This window comes from Sus scrofa, chromosome 6 (assembly GCF_000003025.6).
Source record: "Sus scrofa isolate TJ Tabasco breed Duroc chromosome 6, Sscrofa11.1, whole genome shotgun sequence".
NCBI classification, from domain to species: domain Eukaryota; kingdom Metazoa; phylum Chordata; class Mammalia; order Artiodactyla; family Suidae; genus Sus; species Sus scrofa.
The window spans coordinates 158,058,112-158,074,735 of NC_010448.4; the positions used below are offsets into that span (position 1 = coordinate 158,058,112).

Here is a 16,624-nt window from a genome sequence, read left to right on the forward strand (position 1 = left end):
TGGGCAGGGAGCTGGGGCAGGCAGGTGCGTCCTCCTCTGTCCCCCAACCCTGCGGAGCAGCCGCTCAGCTCGCGTCTTCCGTGTCTTTCAGCCTCCAGGCGGAGTTCCTGGGACACAGCCACTGCTGCCCAATTCCATGGATCCCACACGGCAACAAGGTAGAGGCGGGGGCAGGGCGGGCTGCCCAGGTTGTGGGGGGGTTGGGAGCGGCTCCTCCTCCCCCCACTGTCTGTCTCCTCCTCCTGGCCCTCACGGCTCACCCCCTCTCTCACGCAGGGCACCCCAACATGGGAGGATCCATGCAGAGAATGAACCCTCCCCGAGGCATGGGGCCTATGGGGCCCGGCCCACAGGTAACCGTCGCCTGTCCGTCCGTCCATCTGCCTGGCCATCCGTGTGCACCCGCCTTCTCTCCTCTTTCCAAGTCTGTCAGTCTTTCCACGTCGCAGGGGTGGGAAGAGGGCCTGACCAGGGCCTTAGCTGCCCTTTCTGCCCACAACCGGGCAGGTCCCCGGGTGGGTTTGAGGGAGTCCCTGGAGCCAGGGAAGAGGGGCCTCTGAGAGCCGCCCATGGCAGGGACTGGAGGGAGCAGAAGCAGGGGTCTGTAGGGCCCAGCAGTGCTGTGGGTCCCCTGAGCTCCCTCCCTCTCCCAGCAGAGGTTGGGGGTGGACTGGAGCTGGCTCCACGGTCACAGTTTGTTGTAACCTGAAGGCAGCATATGTCACTGACTGCAACTCCCCTTTTTCTGACTTTGGATGAGTCACTTTGACCTCAGTGGGCCCCAGCGTCCCCGCTTGTCCAGTGAGGGGTGAGTCTATAGCCATGGTTCTTGGAGGTACCACCCCAGCCGAGAGGAGGTCAGGCTAGCCGCGGCCCCTGGTGCTCCCTCCAGCCCAGAGCTTTTGACGCTTTCCCACACCGGGGTCCCGCCTAAGATTTCTGTTGCCCAGAAGGGGCTCCGGTGCCCGGAAGAACAGTTTAGAAACCTCTAGAAGAAATGACCTTAAGCGCCCTGCCTACCTCTTCATAGTTACAGCACAGGGGTCGCTCCTTGTGACCCAGCTCCATCCCCACAGGTCCCAGGTCCTGCAGGACCCTCGGGGGTTGGGGGGTGTCTGACGGCCATCCCTGTCCTGGGACCTTCTCACAGTTGGCTCCTGCTCTGCTCAGTGTGAGAGTGCGGCTCTGTGTCCTGCAGCAGCTGTGGCAGAGCGTCCACTGTGTTCTGCTCTCCCTGGGAATTCTCTGGAATCCGATGATCCAGAGCCCAAAGCCTGAGTAAGGAGAGGGGAGCTTCCCAAGGAAGAGCAGGAGGATTCTGTTCTAGGTGTTTCTTCCTTTCTTTTCTGCCCTGCCCGGAAGCCCGCTTGTCTCTCCCACTCCTGCTTGTAGGTGTTTGGCTCCTCCGGGCCCAAGCACAGGTTTCCGGTGTCCCCCTCCCACCTCCCGACCCCAACACACACGCACGCACGCCTCCCCTTCTAGGAAGGGGTGTCTGCCCCCACGCCCGCAGCCTCCCACTCTGTCCGGAATCGTGTGTGCTGCACACCCAGCCTGCTGCTTTCGTCCTCAAATCTTTCAACATCTGTGGTGTTGAAAGATTTTAGGGAGGTCCTTGTCTTTCGTTGGCCCCATAGCCCTAAAAGGAAGCAAGCCCACACCAGTTGCAGCTCTGGCTTTCTTGTTCTCATTTCTTTCCTCAAATCCCCCAAAGCTTGTGTTTTCACCAGCTCCTTTTAAGCCACCAGAGTGGCCCCTTCCTGCCGGGCGGCCTGCCGGAGCTGACCTCGGCAGGGGCCCGTGGGAGCAGCGGCAGGGCCTGAGAGCCGAGCGCTCCCCCTCCCAAGGCAGAAGCTTGCAGATTCCTCAGCTGCACGCTAGAGACACTATCTTGGTGTGGAAATCAGCAGTGGCCTTGGACTCAGAATGTTCTGGGGGGCCTGGGGGATACAAGAGGAAGGAGTATTCTACCACCCACCCCTCTGATTCTTGGCGACCGCACGTCTGCATCTGTGCAGTGGGAAGGAGACCAGGAAATGCCTAGTAGGGGCGCCGAAAGGAGGAGGCTCAAGTTCTCGCCGTGATGCTTGGCACAGAGTAACCGCTTAGTCAGTCCGGGGGCTTAAAGCCAGGGTGCAGAGAGCTCCTGTTGTGGCTCAGTGGGCCAAGAACCCGGCTAGTATCCGTGAGGATGCAGGTTCGATGCTTGGCCTCGCTCAGTGGGTTGAGGATCTGGCATTGCCGTGAGCTCTGGTGGAGGTCAAGGATGCGACTCGGATCCCACGTTGCTGTGGCTGTGGTGTAGGCCAGCAACGGCAGCTCCAATTCGACCCCTAGCCTCACTTGGGAACCTCCAAGTGCCACACATGCAGCCCTCAAAAGCCAAAAAAACCCAAACAAACCAAAACACACCCCTGTTCAGGACTCGAGCTGCTTGGGTTTGGTGATGGCTCCGTGTTTCTTTTGCATTTTTTTTTTTTTTTTTTTTTTTTTTTTTTGGCAAAGGCCATCAACAGCTTGTTCATAAGCCTGTAGGAATATTGAGGTTCCAGAAGCTGGGAGTGAATGTTCTCAGACAGACCAAGAGCAGAGTGTTCTGGAAGGTTAGGAGTCACTGAGCAGTGTGCAGTGGTGGAGCTCTGTCGTGGGCCCTGAAGTTGGCACCCAGAGGGGAGGGAGTGGCTGGCACCCGGGGGCGACTAGCTGGTCCAACCCACCCCCGCCAGCCTCCAGGGCTCTGAAAGCATCGCTCTTGTTTTTCATTTTCCAGTTTTAAGGGGTGTAATTGACGCACAGCGCTGTGTACATTTCAGCTGTGGAGCGTCCTGATTGGACTTAGATCCGTTGTGAAACGATTCCCACAGTAAGTTTAGGGAACATCCGTCATCTCCTAGAGATACAAAATTAAGGAACTAGAACCAAAAAAAATCTTTGCTCCTTGCGATGAAAACTCTTTAACAACGTCCATGCATAACGTACAGCAGGGCTCATCATCTCTATCATTTTGTGTCCCATCGCTTGCATTTGTAAATGGGGGTTCAAGCCGTTTGACTGCCTTCACCCAGCCCCTCCCCGCAACCTCCTCCCCCTGCCACCTGCCGTCCGTGGTGACCACAAATCTGATCTCCTTCTATGAGTCTGTCTCTTTTTGAAGTACAGTTGACCTGCAACCCTCAGTTAGTTCCTGTTACGCAATGATCCGGTATTTCTGGACATTTCAAAATGATTACACGATAAGTCTGGTTACTGTCATGTGTCACCATGCAAAGCGTTGCAGAGTCTCTGACTGTATTCCCCATGCCAGGCCGCTCATACCCACGACTCATTTGTTTTGCAATTGGATGTTCCTACTTCTTCATCTTCTTCTGCTGCTTTCCCCTCACACCTCCCCACAACCACCTCTTTGTTCTCCTTATCTGTCTGTTAACTCTTTGTTTTGTTACATTTGTTCATTTGTTTTTTAGATTCCATATATGAGTGAAATCATGGACTGTTTGTCTTTATCTGCCATATTTCACTTAGCATAATTCCCTCAAGAGCCATCAATGTTGTCAAAAATGGCAAGATTTCGTCCTTTTTTACGGCTGAGTAATATTCGTGTGTGTGTGATCTTCTTTATCTGTTCATCTATTGATGGACACGTAGGTTGTTCTGTATCTCGGCTATTGCAATATGCAGCGGCAGAAGTTCCCTGGTGGCACAGTGGGTTAAGGTTCCCGCGTTGTCACTGTGGTGGCTCGGGTTGCTGCCGTGGCATGGGTATAGTCCCTGGCCCCAGAACTTTCGTATGCCACACGTACAGCCAAAAACAAACGCGGGAATGCAGCAGTAAGCATAGGGATGCATGTAGCCTTTCTAATCAGTGTTTTTGTTTCCTTCCTAAAGTGCTTTGCCCGTATCCCCTGTACCCTCTGGTGAGGGGGCTGTAGGACATTCCAGAGCCCAGCCTTCTTCAGAGTCCCCTGGATGTCCTCACTGGCCCCTCACGGGGGGGCAGAAGGGCCTGGCCTTGAGTGCACCTGGGCCTGGGCCAGTTTGGGGGGTGGCGTGGATCACGGTCTGGGGTCCACCAGGGAGAGAACATCACAGAGCCTGGGTCGGGGGTACCTCTCAGGCTGAGGATGGGGAGAGGACAAGGCCTCCTCCACTAGCCCCTTCTCCTTGTCCCCTGAGGCTGCTGCCCTGGTCCCCCCCAGTGGGCAGGAGAGGGAGGAGCTCAGAATGTGGTGCCTGGTTGGGCCTGCGGTCCTTCATGTGCAGGGTGGGTGGCCGGGTGATGACCTCATGGGGCTCGTCGTGGGACGTCACGAAACAGCAGCCGAGAGACACAGAGCTCACGCTGCAGGGCGTTTCATGGATCCCATTCTCTCCTGCGAACCTGGGCTCAGGGAGGGAGCCCTGCCTCTGCCCTTCCCCGGGCTCTTGATAAAGGTGACCAAGCCCCTCTAGGCAGCCTTTAGTAAGCACCACTGCATGCACAGTGCCGTGCCCAGACCAGACACACGGCTGAGAAACCTTCAGCCTATTATTCCTGGTGGGGCCACTCTAGAACCTTCTGAGCAAAGAATAGGTACAGTGTGGCCTTGGGGCCGGCTGCCTGATAGGTTTCAAAGCCGAATGGAGTGGCATCGTACTTGTTGAAGTTGTGTTGCGTTTTAGCCTAAATGTCAGACAGGCGCCTGCAAATGAGCAGCACCCTGCCCTTGGCCCTCAGTGTCTCGGGCGGATTGTACGCTGGTTTTGTGAACCGGCCGGCACCAGAAAGGAGCTGGTATTTCCACTTGGTTGTATTCTCTCTCTTTAAGGAATTATGCCCCTACCTGTCACATGACACTTTCCAAAAGTGAATCCTGCTAGGGGGAGGCTGAAACTGCCAGGGCTCCGCAGGGTCCTGTAGAAAGAATGGCGTGGGGTCAGCACAGCCTAGAATCGCATCGCCCTCCTGGCTTGTCTGCGTTTGAGAACCTTCTGGTGAAGGCTAATCCACCAGCCCTAGAGACAGTCCTGTGATACCGGGAGGAACTGCCTCACCCCATGGCCAGTCCAAGCTTGGTGCCTCTGAGCAGAGACCCCAGGAAGAGATGGAGGCATCGGAAAGGTGGCCAGAGCACTGGGGGAGGGGGAGGAGAGCGTGGGGCCGCTCAGGGCGCTTTCCAGGGGGCCCCTCGGAGGCCTTCCAGGGGGGCTGGCCAGGCTGCCACATGATTATAGGGAATGGAGACCAGGCCCCAAAGCCCAAGAAAGTGCCCCACAGCCTGGAGTCCCCTTTGACAGACCTGCCCTCCATGTGCTCTGCAGGCCCCGGGCAGCAGAGAAAGAGCCCCTGTGCTGAGGAGGTTGCGGGAAGCCCTTGCTGGCTGTGTGGTGCCTTCCCGAGTCGCTGTGAACCCTGCCTGGGGTCTGAGACCCAGAGGCCGGGGCCTGATCCTTTATAGTTGGTGAGACCCCTTCGCCCAGGGTCTGGGGACAAGGGAGTTTGGGACAAGGCAGGGTTGTGGGGAGAGAGACAGACACACACCCTCCACCCCAACCCTGGATGTGGCAGGCCCTCCAGCTACACCAAGCAGTGCTGACGGCAGAGGAAGCAGGGTGCGAAGGGGGGTGTCTGGCTGTGGCCACACCGCAGAGGCCAGTGCTGCGGGCAGGCAGGCGCTGTGAGAAGAGGGAACCTTTTCTGCCAAGTCTGTGGAGCTGCACTTCTGAGCCCCCCATCCCCTATGCAGAAGGCTGGCGTCCCCAATTTAAAAACTTACTTCCAAAACCTCACTTCCAGCCCTGCTTTCCCCCTGACAGACTGTGCGGCCCTGGGCGAGTCTTGGGCTTCTCTGGGCCTCCAGCTTGTCATCTCTGAAGTGGGGACACATACATGGCCCTCAAGTCTAGGCCTTTGCAGGAGGGAAGGACCTGCTGGGGCGGCTCCCTCCCGGGGGGCAGCCGTGCTGGCTTTGGGGAGGCTCCTGAGGGGGCACGCCCTGCTTCCCCCCACCCTGCTCTGCCACCAGCCCCCAGGCTGCCTTCCGCTCTCCTGGGTGTGAAGGGAGCGAGCGGCAGCTGCAGCCCCTGGAGGAGACCTCATGCTCCATCTGGAAGCCCTTTCTGATTGGCCGGGCAGCGCGCAGGGGGAGAGCGGGCTGCCCGGGGAGGTGGTGAGCTTCCTGTTCTGGAGGAGCGGAGGCGAGGCTGAGATTTGTACAGGGGATTTGGTAGCTGCACATGGGCTTAGCAAGGGCCCTGTAAGACCTGAGGTTCTGGGTTGCTTAAGGCGGCATTAAGGGCTTTGGCGTTTGCTCTGCTAACATCCCAAATCACACACGCCTCCGAGGGCTGACGGCGCCTCAGAGCCATCATTTCATTTGATGCTCACATGGTCCTAAAGGCTGGGAGCTCTTTTATGGACAAGGCAGCAGAGCAGGGGGATTGCAGTGTGAGCGCAGCTGCAGGAGGGGCGTCGCTCTGCTTCTGCGCCTCAAGCGTCTTAATCTTAAAAGTTGGGGGGGTCATGCCATTGTTGGGATGGTCAAATGTAGGTGTTACAAAGCCCGAAGCCCAGCCTGGCACGGAGGAAGCATGGTGGTTGTTTGGTTGGTTTGCCCAGAGTCACCAGCAAGTGGACGAGCTGGGTCCAGCTCCCCCCGTTGACCTCAGATCTGTGACTCTGCTCGCCACCCCTGGCGTCCATCTGCAGGGAGGGCCTGGCCCCATATGCCCCCTGCCATGAGCCTGCCATTGTTTGAGTGCAGGCACACGCCTTCGGGCCCAGGGACTCAGCCCTGAGCAGGCTCGGGGGATGCCGGGCCCTCCATGTGCCAGCTGCCCGAGGAGCCCTCTGTGGGTACTCTCCCCTGTGCTCCCCCAACTCTGGGCCTTGCTCTTTGCCACCCAGCCTGGTGTTCCTGCTGTCCCTGTCCACACCGTCTGAACATTCTTCTAACCTCTAAACCCCTCTCAGGGTGACCAAGCAGAGGAGGTGGCCCTGAGACGGTCCCTGGCTGAAGCACCTGCCACTAGCTTGATGGCAGCTGTGTTGGTCAACTCTAGCCGTGGTGCCTCCTGCTTCATCTCTGCCCTCCTCTCGTCACCTCCCATGTTCCCCACACCTGCCAGGTATGTGGCGTAGCGAGCAGGTGCCGAGGATCGCAGATTCAGGGCATTTGCTGACCATGACCTTGGGCACATCTTCCTCCCCTCAGACCCTCAGTCTCCTCTTCGGTAAAATGGGACTAACACTAGCCTCGTGGTGTTGTTAGAAGGTCCAAACCAGAGACCGGATGCAAACTGTGTCATGTGCTCAGTAAAAACCAGCGAAAATGCTGGCTGTTCCTTTGCCATCAAAATTCCACCAATCTGGAGTTCCCATCATGGCTCAGTGGTTAACGAATCTGACTAGGAACCATGAGGTTGCAGGTTCAATCCCTGGCCTCGCTCAGCGGGTTAAGGATCCGGTGTTGCCGTGAGCTGTGGGGTAGGTCACAGACATGGCTCGAATCCCAAGTTGCTGTGGCTGTGGTGTAGGCTGGTGACTATGGCTCCAGTTCGACCCCTAGCCTGGGAACCTCCATATTCCGAGGGAGTGGCCCAAGAAATGGCAAAAAGACCAAAAAAAAAAAAAAAAAAAAAAATTCCACCAATCTGCTACTTTCAGATTCTCCAACAAAGACAGAGCTCGAGCTACAACCAGGCTCATTTTACTTTCCATTCATTCACTTCTTCATTCCTTCGCTGATGATGCAGCATCCCATCTGTGCCGCTGAGGTGTGGCGTGGCCGGGGATACGAAGATCATTAAGAGTGTTCCCGCCTTCCAGAGGGACTCGGAGTCCCGTGGGCGAGGTGGCCAGGTGGCCCCCATCATAAGCCTGTGTGCTACGGGCTGTAGGGGGAGGAAGTTACAAGGCACTTTGGGGGTGAGCAGGCTGGAGTAATTATTCCCAGGGGGTGGGCAGGGAAGGCTTCACAGAGGAGGTGCTATTTGAGATGGGTTTTGGAGGATGCGTAGGAGCTTGCCAAGTGGAGAAGGGGGACAAGACATTTATTCCTGCACAGAAAATAGCTCTTAGAGAAGGGAGGGAGCAGCGGTGGCAGGAGATGAGCCAGGCGAAAGGCCTGGAGTGCCTGGTCTGGACCCACCCCACAGCCGTGGTGGGTTGCACCACGCTGAGCTGGGACGCCTGCAGGTCTCCCAGATCGGTGTAGACTCCTCTTAAGCAGAACAGTGATCCCCCTGAGCAGGGAGGCAGTTTCCCTCCTGCTCCTCCAGCACCGTGCCTGTCAAGCGCCCCCCCGTGCTGACACCTGAATCAGGAGACTTGTCTTGGGGACAACCCAGACCCGGGGCAGGGTGGGCCCTGTACACGCCAGCCTCCGGGACATCAGCAGGATGTGCCTGCCCCTCTCACAGGCAGACCCAGCCCTGCCCCCAGCCTGCAGCAGCCTCTTCTCCCCCTGAGTCTCCAAGGTGGGGGGTGGGTCCCAGCTGGTCCTGTTACCGAGTCTCTTCCCCCTTCCTGCCTGAGACCTGCAGGCAGGTGCCGGCTGGCATCACACGCACCTTGCTGGACGTCCGTATGCTTTTCAGAGACCCATCCTGAAGCCCCTGAAGATGTGTTCAAAGCCGTGACTGTCCCTCTGTGCTGGCTTGTCATTGTGGTCTTGTCAGGTGGCTCCCACCCCCAGCTATTGAAAATGAACGTATTACTGTCTCGTGGGCTCCGTCTCACAGACTCACCCTCTCGCTTGTTTGTTTTCCTCCCTCCTCCTCTCTCCGGTTCCCCTTCTCCTTCTCATAGACTGACCCTTGGTTATCGTTGCAGAATTACGGCAGCGGCATGAGACCACCACCCAACTCCCTCGGCCCCGCCATGCCCGGGATTAACATGTAAGACAAAACCGCCCTGCTGGCGGCTCAGAGCCTGGCTTTCCTCGTTCTCCGCTGCACCCCCCCCCCGCCCCTGCCCCTCCCCGCCCGGAGACGCAAGATCAGAGTAATTCCTGGCACCTCTCTGGACGTCAGTCCCCTCCTGAGTCAACTAAGGCCCTTGATCACACTAGTGATGAGACCTCATGGACCCCCGGGTAGCGCTTTTCCGTGCCAGGCACGGTTCCAGGCTTGCCACAGGGCTTAGCACGCCTCATCTGTGTAAATACCTCAATGAGGTGCTTATTACGATCCCCACTGACCCAGGAGGGAGCCGAGGCACGGAGAGGTGAAGTCCCTTGCCCAGGCTCACACAGCTCCAAGTGGCAGGGTCAAGATTTGGCACTCCTGGACGGTTGACCGCTGCTGCCGTGTTTCAGGGCTGCAGCCCCTCTGTGGATCCCTGTGAGACTCTGTGTATTCCCTTCCGAGGGGAATGCACGCGCAGAGGAAGTGTTACTCGTCCTCACGAAATTTGCAGATAATTTACGGGGGGTCCGTAGAGTTCGGTTCAGGGACTGCAAGGTTCTGTTCGCGGTTCCTCCTCCGCAGCCTGGGAGCGGAGTGTATGAAGGACTCCGTCTTGTTCTGCCCCTGCTGGGCCCCTCCCCGCCTGAGCGTTCACTGCACCTTGTTCCTCATCTCCGTCTTTCTCTCCCTCTCAGGGGCCCGGGAGCTGGCAGACCCTGGCCCAATCCTAACAGTGCTAACTCAGTGAGTACCCAGGTTGGGGGGTGCTGTTTGCTAGGGACAGGGTTCTAGGGTGCAGCGCGGTTCCTGTCCCCAGGTTGGAGGCATCACGGACCCTACCTGATGCCTCCAAGGAGAAGCCCACCTGTAAGGGGGGGCGTGGGAATAACACGCTGGGGGCCAGCAGGCCTCAGCCCGCTTGCTCTGCAGAGGCCGAGATGTGAGCTGAAAGCCGGGCTCAGGGCCCTGGACGTGCCAGGGCTCCCGCCTATCCCTCTTGCGTGGCAGAGCTGGCTTCCAGCAGTCAGAGGGGGGAGCTGGAAACAGGCTCAGGATGGACAGTCTGGGGCAGAAGCCCAGGGATGGGGCGAACCTCTCGCTTTTCCTGTCCTCAAACTAGAGGGTCTTCCATGCCCACGGCCCCCTAAGGCTCCCCGCCAAGGCTCTCAGGATCAGTCCAGCATAGGAACTGGACTTTGCCCACTTCCCTGGCCCTCCTGGGGACACTACCCCGGTGGCTGGATGTCTCTCCCACCAAGAGTGGGGTTGTGTTGGAGTTCCCTGGTAGCTCAGCAGACTAAAGATCTGGCAGCAGGTTAAGGATCCAGTGTTGTCACTGCTGCGGTTCGGGTTCCATCCCTCGCTCTGGAACTTCCACATGCTGCATGTGCAGCTGGGGGTGAAAAAAAAAAAAGAGGGGGGTTGTGTCCCCAAGAGGATTTGGAAGGCAGAGGGCGCTGCCTGTCCGAGGAGGCGCCTCTGACACGTGGCTCCCCGCTCTTGTTCCTAGATTCCGTACTCCTCCTCCTCACCCGGTACCTACGTGGTAAGTGTGTGCGGGCTGGGCAGTGCCTCTGCCAGAGAGCCACTCGGGCCCCTGTGTCTTTCCTTTCAAAACACACTCTGAGCCCGGATCCCGCACTGCTCGACCTCGCTGTCAGTATGTTAGGCGTTCATACCGTCTGCTGGCCCAGAAGTCCCCAAACTAGACCCAGAGTTGGGATCTCCTTTGGGGGGGACTGACTGGTAGGCCAGTCGGCGTCTTCCCCAGGCCTCTGAATTCACCCCTCACCATGCCTGGGAGCCCCTGCGCATGCCCACAGTTGCCTCTTGGTTTAAAGAAGTGGGAGTTCCCGTCATGGCTCAGTGGTTAACGAACCTGACTAGCATCCATGAGGACGCAGGTTCGACCTCTGGCCTTGCTCGGTGGGTTAAGGATCTGGCGTTGCTGTGGCTGTGGTGTAGGCCAGTGGCTATAGCTCTGATTGGACCCCTAGCCTGGGAACCTCCATAGGCCGCTGGTGCAGGCCTAAAAGACAAAAAAAAAAAAAAAAAAAAGTGGGAATCCAGTTACCCCAAACTTTAAATACCTGGGCCCTGGGCGAGCACTGGCCGCTGATGATACTGGAGCTCGGTGGCCTCTCCCCACAAGTGTCATCACTGTGGGTGATCTGACAGTTTTTATCTCATCTCCAGGGACCTCCTGGTGGTGGCGGCCCCCCAGGAACACCCATCATGCCTAGTCCTGCAGGTAAGGGGGCTGGGGGAGTAGGGCGTCCTGGAGGGGGCTGGGTTGCCGAGCCAGGGCTTGCCTCCCCCTCTTCCTGAGCAGTGCCTTCTCAGGCCGGCATCTCGGCATCAGTGACTTTCAGGGCCAGAAGGTCCCCTCTGTCGCCAACCCGCCAGTGTGACCTCAGCCGGTCATGTCACATCTTCGGTCAAAGAAGAGGGCACAACAACAACTAAAGACAAAAAAAAAAAAAAGGAGTTCCCGTCGTGGCGCAGTGGTTAACGAATCCGACTAGGAACCATGAGGTTGCGGGTTCAGTCCCTGCCCTTGCTCGGTGGGTTAACGATCCGGCGTTGCCGTGAGCTGTGGTGTAGGTTGCAGACGCTACTCAGATCCCGCGTTGCTGTGGCTCTGGCGTAGGCCAGTGGCTCCAGCTCCTATTCGACCCCTAGCCTGGGAACCTCCATATGCCGCGGGAGCGGCCCAAGAAATAGCAACAACAACAACAACAAAAGACAAAAAAAAAAAAAAAACAGAAGAGGGCAGAGCGTGGAGATCCCACTGGTCAGACCAGTCGTCCCCCTGGTCAGAGAGAACCTGTTCTGGCTGTCGTTTCTCTGGATGACTGAAGAGGGGCTTTGGGGCTCTGGCATCGTGGGACGAGGATTCTCTAGCTGACACCTCTCGGGTCCTGAAGCCCTGGCTTCTGGTCCTCTGTGGCCGAGATGCCTTCTCTTTTCTTTAATCGGAAGAGGGCATGTGTGCACACACTTGGGCGTGCGCACGCGCGCGCGCACACACACACACACACACACACACACACACACACACACACAGAGGCAGCATCTCAGTTGTGTTTCTTTCCCAGCTAAGAATAGCATCCCACCAACTAGCAGGAATTCTCTGCGCCGTCTTTACTCTCCCCCAAAATAAAGAGTGAGAGGTAGTTGGATTTCTGCCCGAGAAGTATGGTGCCTGCTCCTGATAGAAACAAGTTAGCTGATTTCCTCAGGAGATTCTCCTGGCTAATTGGGGAGACAGAGGGGCCCCCCTCTCCCACCCCCTCCTTGGCTCCCCCCGTAGCAGGGAAGCTGCTCAGCTGCAGGGGTGGAGCCGGTGGCGGCAAGCACGGTATCCCGGCTCCCGCTCCCGCTCCCTCTTTCTGCTGCTGCATTTTTATGAGCTGCATGACCTACATTCAGACTGGGTCACATTAAACCACTCCATATGTTAATGCGTCTCCAGCCCCGTCGCCGCCACCTCTCCCTCCTGCCCCCTCAGCTTGGCAGGGTGGCCCCCTGGGCAGCGGGCAGTGTTTCTCCTTCCCGACCTGATGCACCCTGCTGGGCCGGGCTGCAGGCACAGGGTGGAGGTCCGGCTGCCCCTGCCTCGTCCCGGGCCGCATCTGGGAACCTGGTTTGGTGTGGGGTGGAGAGTGGAACCCGTAGCCACCCCGCCTTGCCGTGTCCATGTCCACATGGCTGTCCAGGCACCCGGAAATCCTTCCTTTCAGGGTTGAGTGGTTTTCACAGCGGAATTTTCTGTGATTAAAAACTTTGTGAATCTTCATTAAATACAAATTAGCCAGAAAATGGTGGTACTTAGAGGATATTTTAGGTGATAAAATACAAAAGAATGAGTTCAAGTGCCACGAGTTTGTTTTAATTAAGAAATGAATTAATCACCCCGACTTGCGGGTTTCCACTGTTCTGCAGATTCAACAAATTCCAGTGACAACATCTACACAATGATTAATCCGGTGCCGCCTGGAGGCAGCCGATCCAACGTAAGTCTGCTTTCTAATAATTTACATATCAGATACCATAACAAATCATAATTAACTTCATCAGCTGAGGGGAAAGCAAGTTTAATTGATTTCAGCCATTTGTTACCAAAGATGAATAAAATAAACCGTCAGAAAAGTGATTAACTCTTGGGCAGCCCAGTTCCCGTTTCATGCCCTGCAGGGGGTGGCGTGGGTCTTACCCGGCTGGTCCGAGCCGGGCACCCGGTCTCGCTGTGGGGACCCCTGCTGGCCCGAGTGGGGTGTTGGTGGGAAGAGCACAAGCCACAGGGGGGTCAGGCCAGTCCCTGCCCGGCTGACTGGCTGTGCACCTGGGTTAGTGCCTCACCCTCTCTGGTCTGGTTCCTTGGCAGGTGAGCTGCGGGTGGAGCCCCCGGGGACCTGCCTGCCCTGTGCCTCTGCCGCCCACAGCCCACAGCCTGTCTGCCTCTCCTCCTGCCACCCCCTCATCTAGAAGCTACTCCTTCCCTTCTTGGCCTCTCAAAGTTCCTACCTCCGATGAGGCTGGAGCTCAGATTCCCTTTCTCTGGTTCTTGCTCACCCGCTCCTTCTCGAGTTCCCGCATCCCGTCCTCTGGGGGAGGCTCCTTGGGGTGTCGAGAGGCACCTTTCCTGGGGTCACGTGACTGAGAAGTGCGGGAACCAGACTCATCCCCTGAAGTCCCACCCCCTGTGCTCTCCCTCTCGTGGGCAGCCAGCACCTCCCATAGCCCCTGCCTCGCCCCAGGGTAACCAACCATTTGGGTTTTAGCACTGAAAGCCCTGTGTCCCAGAAGATGACTTCCCAGGACACAAAAAGTCTTGGTTTGGGCGAGTTCCCACTGTGGTGCAATGGGATCTGCAGTGTCTCTGCAGCATTGGGACACAGGTTCGATCCCCGGCCTGGCACAGTGGGTTAAGGATTCCATGTTGCTGCAGCGGTGGTGTAGGTCGCATGTGCAGCTCAGAGCTGATTGATATGCCACAGGGTAGCCAAAAAAAGAAGGGGGAAGAAAAGTCTCGGTTTTTGGCAATGGATGCAGGAAATTGGGCAGAAACGTTTAAGACCCACTTAAACGGCCCCAAAGACAGGACTGAGCACATGAGTATGGCATAGACTCCTCCTCCCAGGTCGCCCACATGTCCACGACCACAGATGCCAGCAGCCGTGTGCTGTGGCTCTCAGGATGGACCCTCCAGTTGTGCCTTTGAGGGGCCTGACTCGGGCACCGCACCTCACCTCTGCCCCCACGCTGCCGGCAGCCTGCCTGTGTGCTTTGTGTCGAGAGTGTGCGGGTTTCCTTTTTCGCCGTGTGAGTATCGTGAGTGTGTTTTCTAAGAGCTCAGATGATGAAAATGAGGTGGATGAGACCTCCAGCACCAGCGTGACCCCAGGGTCACCAAAGCAGAAAGGGCTGGGTGACCGTGTGAATTTCAGTGACAAATGTGAGGACACAGACAACTGGATTAGGGAGGCGAATAACCAACACGGAACGTCCTGGCAAGTGTGCCAAACAGAAGAGAAAGGGCCGTGAGAACACGTCGCCCCGGAATGAACGCCGCCGCCGTGCTGGTCCCTGGATGGCTCCGTGAACTGAGACGGTTGCATCTCCTGATTCAGAGCCTGCAGCTGAGTCTTGTGGGGGCCCAGAAGGGGGAATGTGGGTGACACTCGAGTTGGCCCTTTACGCTGCCCAGCTGACTGTTGCGTTTCCGGACCCGTCAGGGAGCCGCCCCCTTCATGTCACGCACGTGGTGCATCAAACCGGGGCAACGAAGCAGTCTCCCCAGCTTTTACATCCTTTGACTTGAAAACTGGAGCTTCAAATCGTCGTCTTGATTTCTGTGAAGACGATGTTCACGGCACTGCTGCCAACAAATAAAGACAAGATTGTCGTTCTTGTCCAGATACAAGCCAGACCTTGCTCGTTAGCTGCCCTGTCTGTCAGGCAGGCAGATGCATTTGGCAGATTTCATTTAGTGTGTAATCTGCCTACCTGCTCAGTGTTCCACACACCTTGTCCCCCACACGGCTGCAAAGGGGGGTGTTTGCTTACCTGTAATAATCCTGCTTTCGTGATGAAAATTTTGGTCACCTGTCAGTTTGCTCAAAACGTGCAGAAGCACTTAGTGAGATGTTGGACTTTATGGAAGTGGAGTATCCCTTGGACGTGCACCCAGAGCTCGCTGTCATTGTTGCTGTGATGCTCTTCATGAGACGCCAATGGAAAAAAGGAATTACAGTAAAATAGAAATGGAGATGCTGGGAGGTCCCGTTGTGGTGCAGAGAAAACAAATCTGACTAGGAACCATGAGGTCGCGGGTTTGATCCCTGGCCTCGCTCCGTGGGTTAAGGATCTGGCACTGTTGTGGGCTGTGGTGTAGGCTGCAGATGCGGCTCGGATCTGGCATTGCCGTGGCTCTGGTGTAGGCCAGCAACAACAGCTCCGATTTGACCCCTCGCCTGGGAACCTCCATATGCCACGGGCGCGGCCCGAAAAAGACCAAAGACAAAGAAAAAAGAAAAAAAAAAAGAAATGTAGATGCTGCTTCTCCAGAACGGTTTGATGATCGTGAAAAAGGCCATGAGGAAGAGTTCCCTGGGGGCCTGCAGTGTGGGAATTCAGTGTTGACACTGCTGTGGCACGGGTTCGTTCCCTGGCCTGGGAACTTCTGCATGCCGTGGGCACCGCCAAAAAAAAGGCCAGGAGGAGTGTAGACAAAGATGAGTGAGCCGCCCTTGAGCTGTTCAGAGTCAGCAGGGAGCCGGGCGGGGGTGGGAGGTGGTGCTTGTGATGAAGCCTTGTGCAACCAAAGTAATGGTGCAGTTTTTGGAAGTGAGAAGACGCCTTGAGAACCCAAAAAATGTCATCAGTAAGGGCAGCCAAGTTAGGCAGGACTTTCTCAATTTCTTTGTTAAAACGTTAACTTATTTAGACTCCAACTTAGATCTCACAAGTTTAAATTACCTGTGTACTCTAAAACCATTTTCCCTGAGAGAGAGAATTGTAACTGATGATGACAGCCAGGGTCATGGAACGTTTACAGGTAACGGACAGTGTAGACGGGCATAGCCCATCCTATGAACTCCTACAGGAAAGGTGCCCGACCGCCAAGCAGCTCATCTTCCAAAACCAGCCTGTAGATGCAAAGTGGACAGACGTGGAGTTCCTGTTGTGGTTCAGTGGGTTTTGAACCCGCCTAATATCCATAAGGACGCATGTTCAATCCTGGCCTCACTCAGTGGGCTTCGGATCCTGTGTTGCCATGAGCTGTGGTGTAGGTCGCAGATGCAACTCGGATCTGGCGTTGCTGTGGTTGTGGTGTAGGCCGGCAGCTACAGCTTGGATTCGACCCCTAGCCTGGGAACTTCCATATGCCACAGGCGCAGCCTTCAAAAAAAAAAAAAAGCAAAAAAACTGGCAGTGGATGGGCATCTGGGGAGATCCAGAATCGAGTTCCCACACACGCAAAAACGCGGGCCTGTAAGTAAAACCCTAAGCAGTCCCTGTGCAGGTGTTTTTGTGGAGAGGGGGGTTTGGGGTGGCCACCTTGGACTGACACCAGGGCTTGATAAGCCTGCCGTGATGGTCTTCCTGAGATGCGAATGGAAAAAAGGAATTACAGTCAAATAGAAATGTAGGTGCTGCCTCTCCAGAACGGCTGTGACTTTTTCGTTGGACTCTCTTCAGTTTTGCTGCCACGTGAAGGAAAGATGTCTGGGAGACG

General features: G+C 56.6%; 1 protein-coding gene across 4 annotated transcripts in view; it reads left to right on the forward strand.

Moving 5' to 3' along the window:
• SSBP3 (single stranded DNA binding protein 3) overlaps window positions 1-16,624 on the forward strand; it is a 169,896-nt gene that overhangs the window by 146,529 nt on the left and 6,743 nt on the right. For all 4 annotated transcript variants that reach the window (XM_021096594.1, XM_021096596.1, XM_021096593.1 and 1 more), the window contains 7 exons: window positions 92-158; window positions 277-353; window positions 8,810-8,874; window positions 9,579-9,627; window positions 10,394-10,429; window positions 11,080-11,134; window positions 12,829-12,899. In XM_021096594.1, coding sequence (XP_020952253.1) covers window positions 92-158; window positions 277-353; window positions 8,810-8,874; window positions 9,579-9,627; window positions 10,394-10,429; window positions 11,080-11,134; window positions 12,829-12,899 — 420 coding nt within the window. The remainder of the gene's footprint in view (window positions 1-91; window positions 159-276; window positions 354-8,809; window positions 8,875-9,578; window positions 9,628-10,393; window positions 10,430-11,079; window positions 11,135-12,828; window positions 12,900-16,624) is intronic.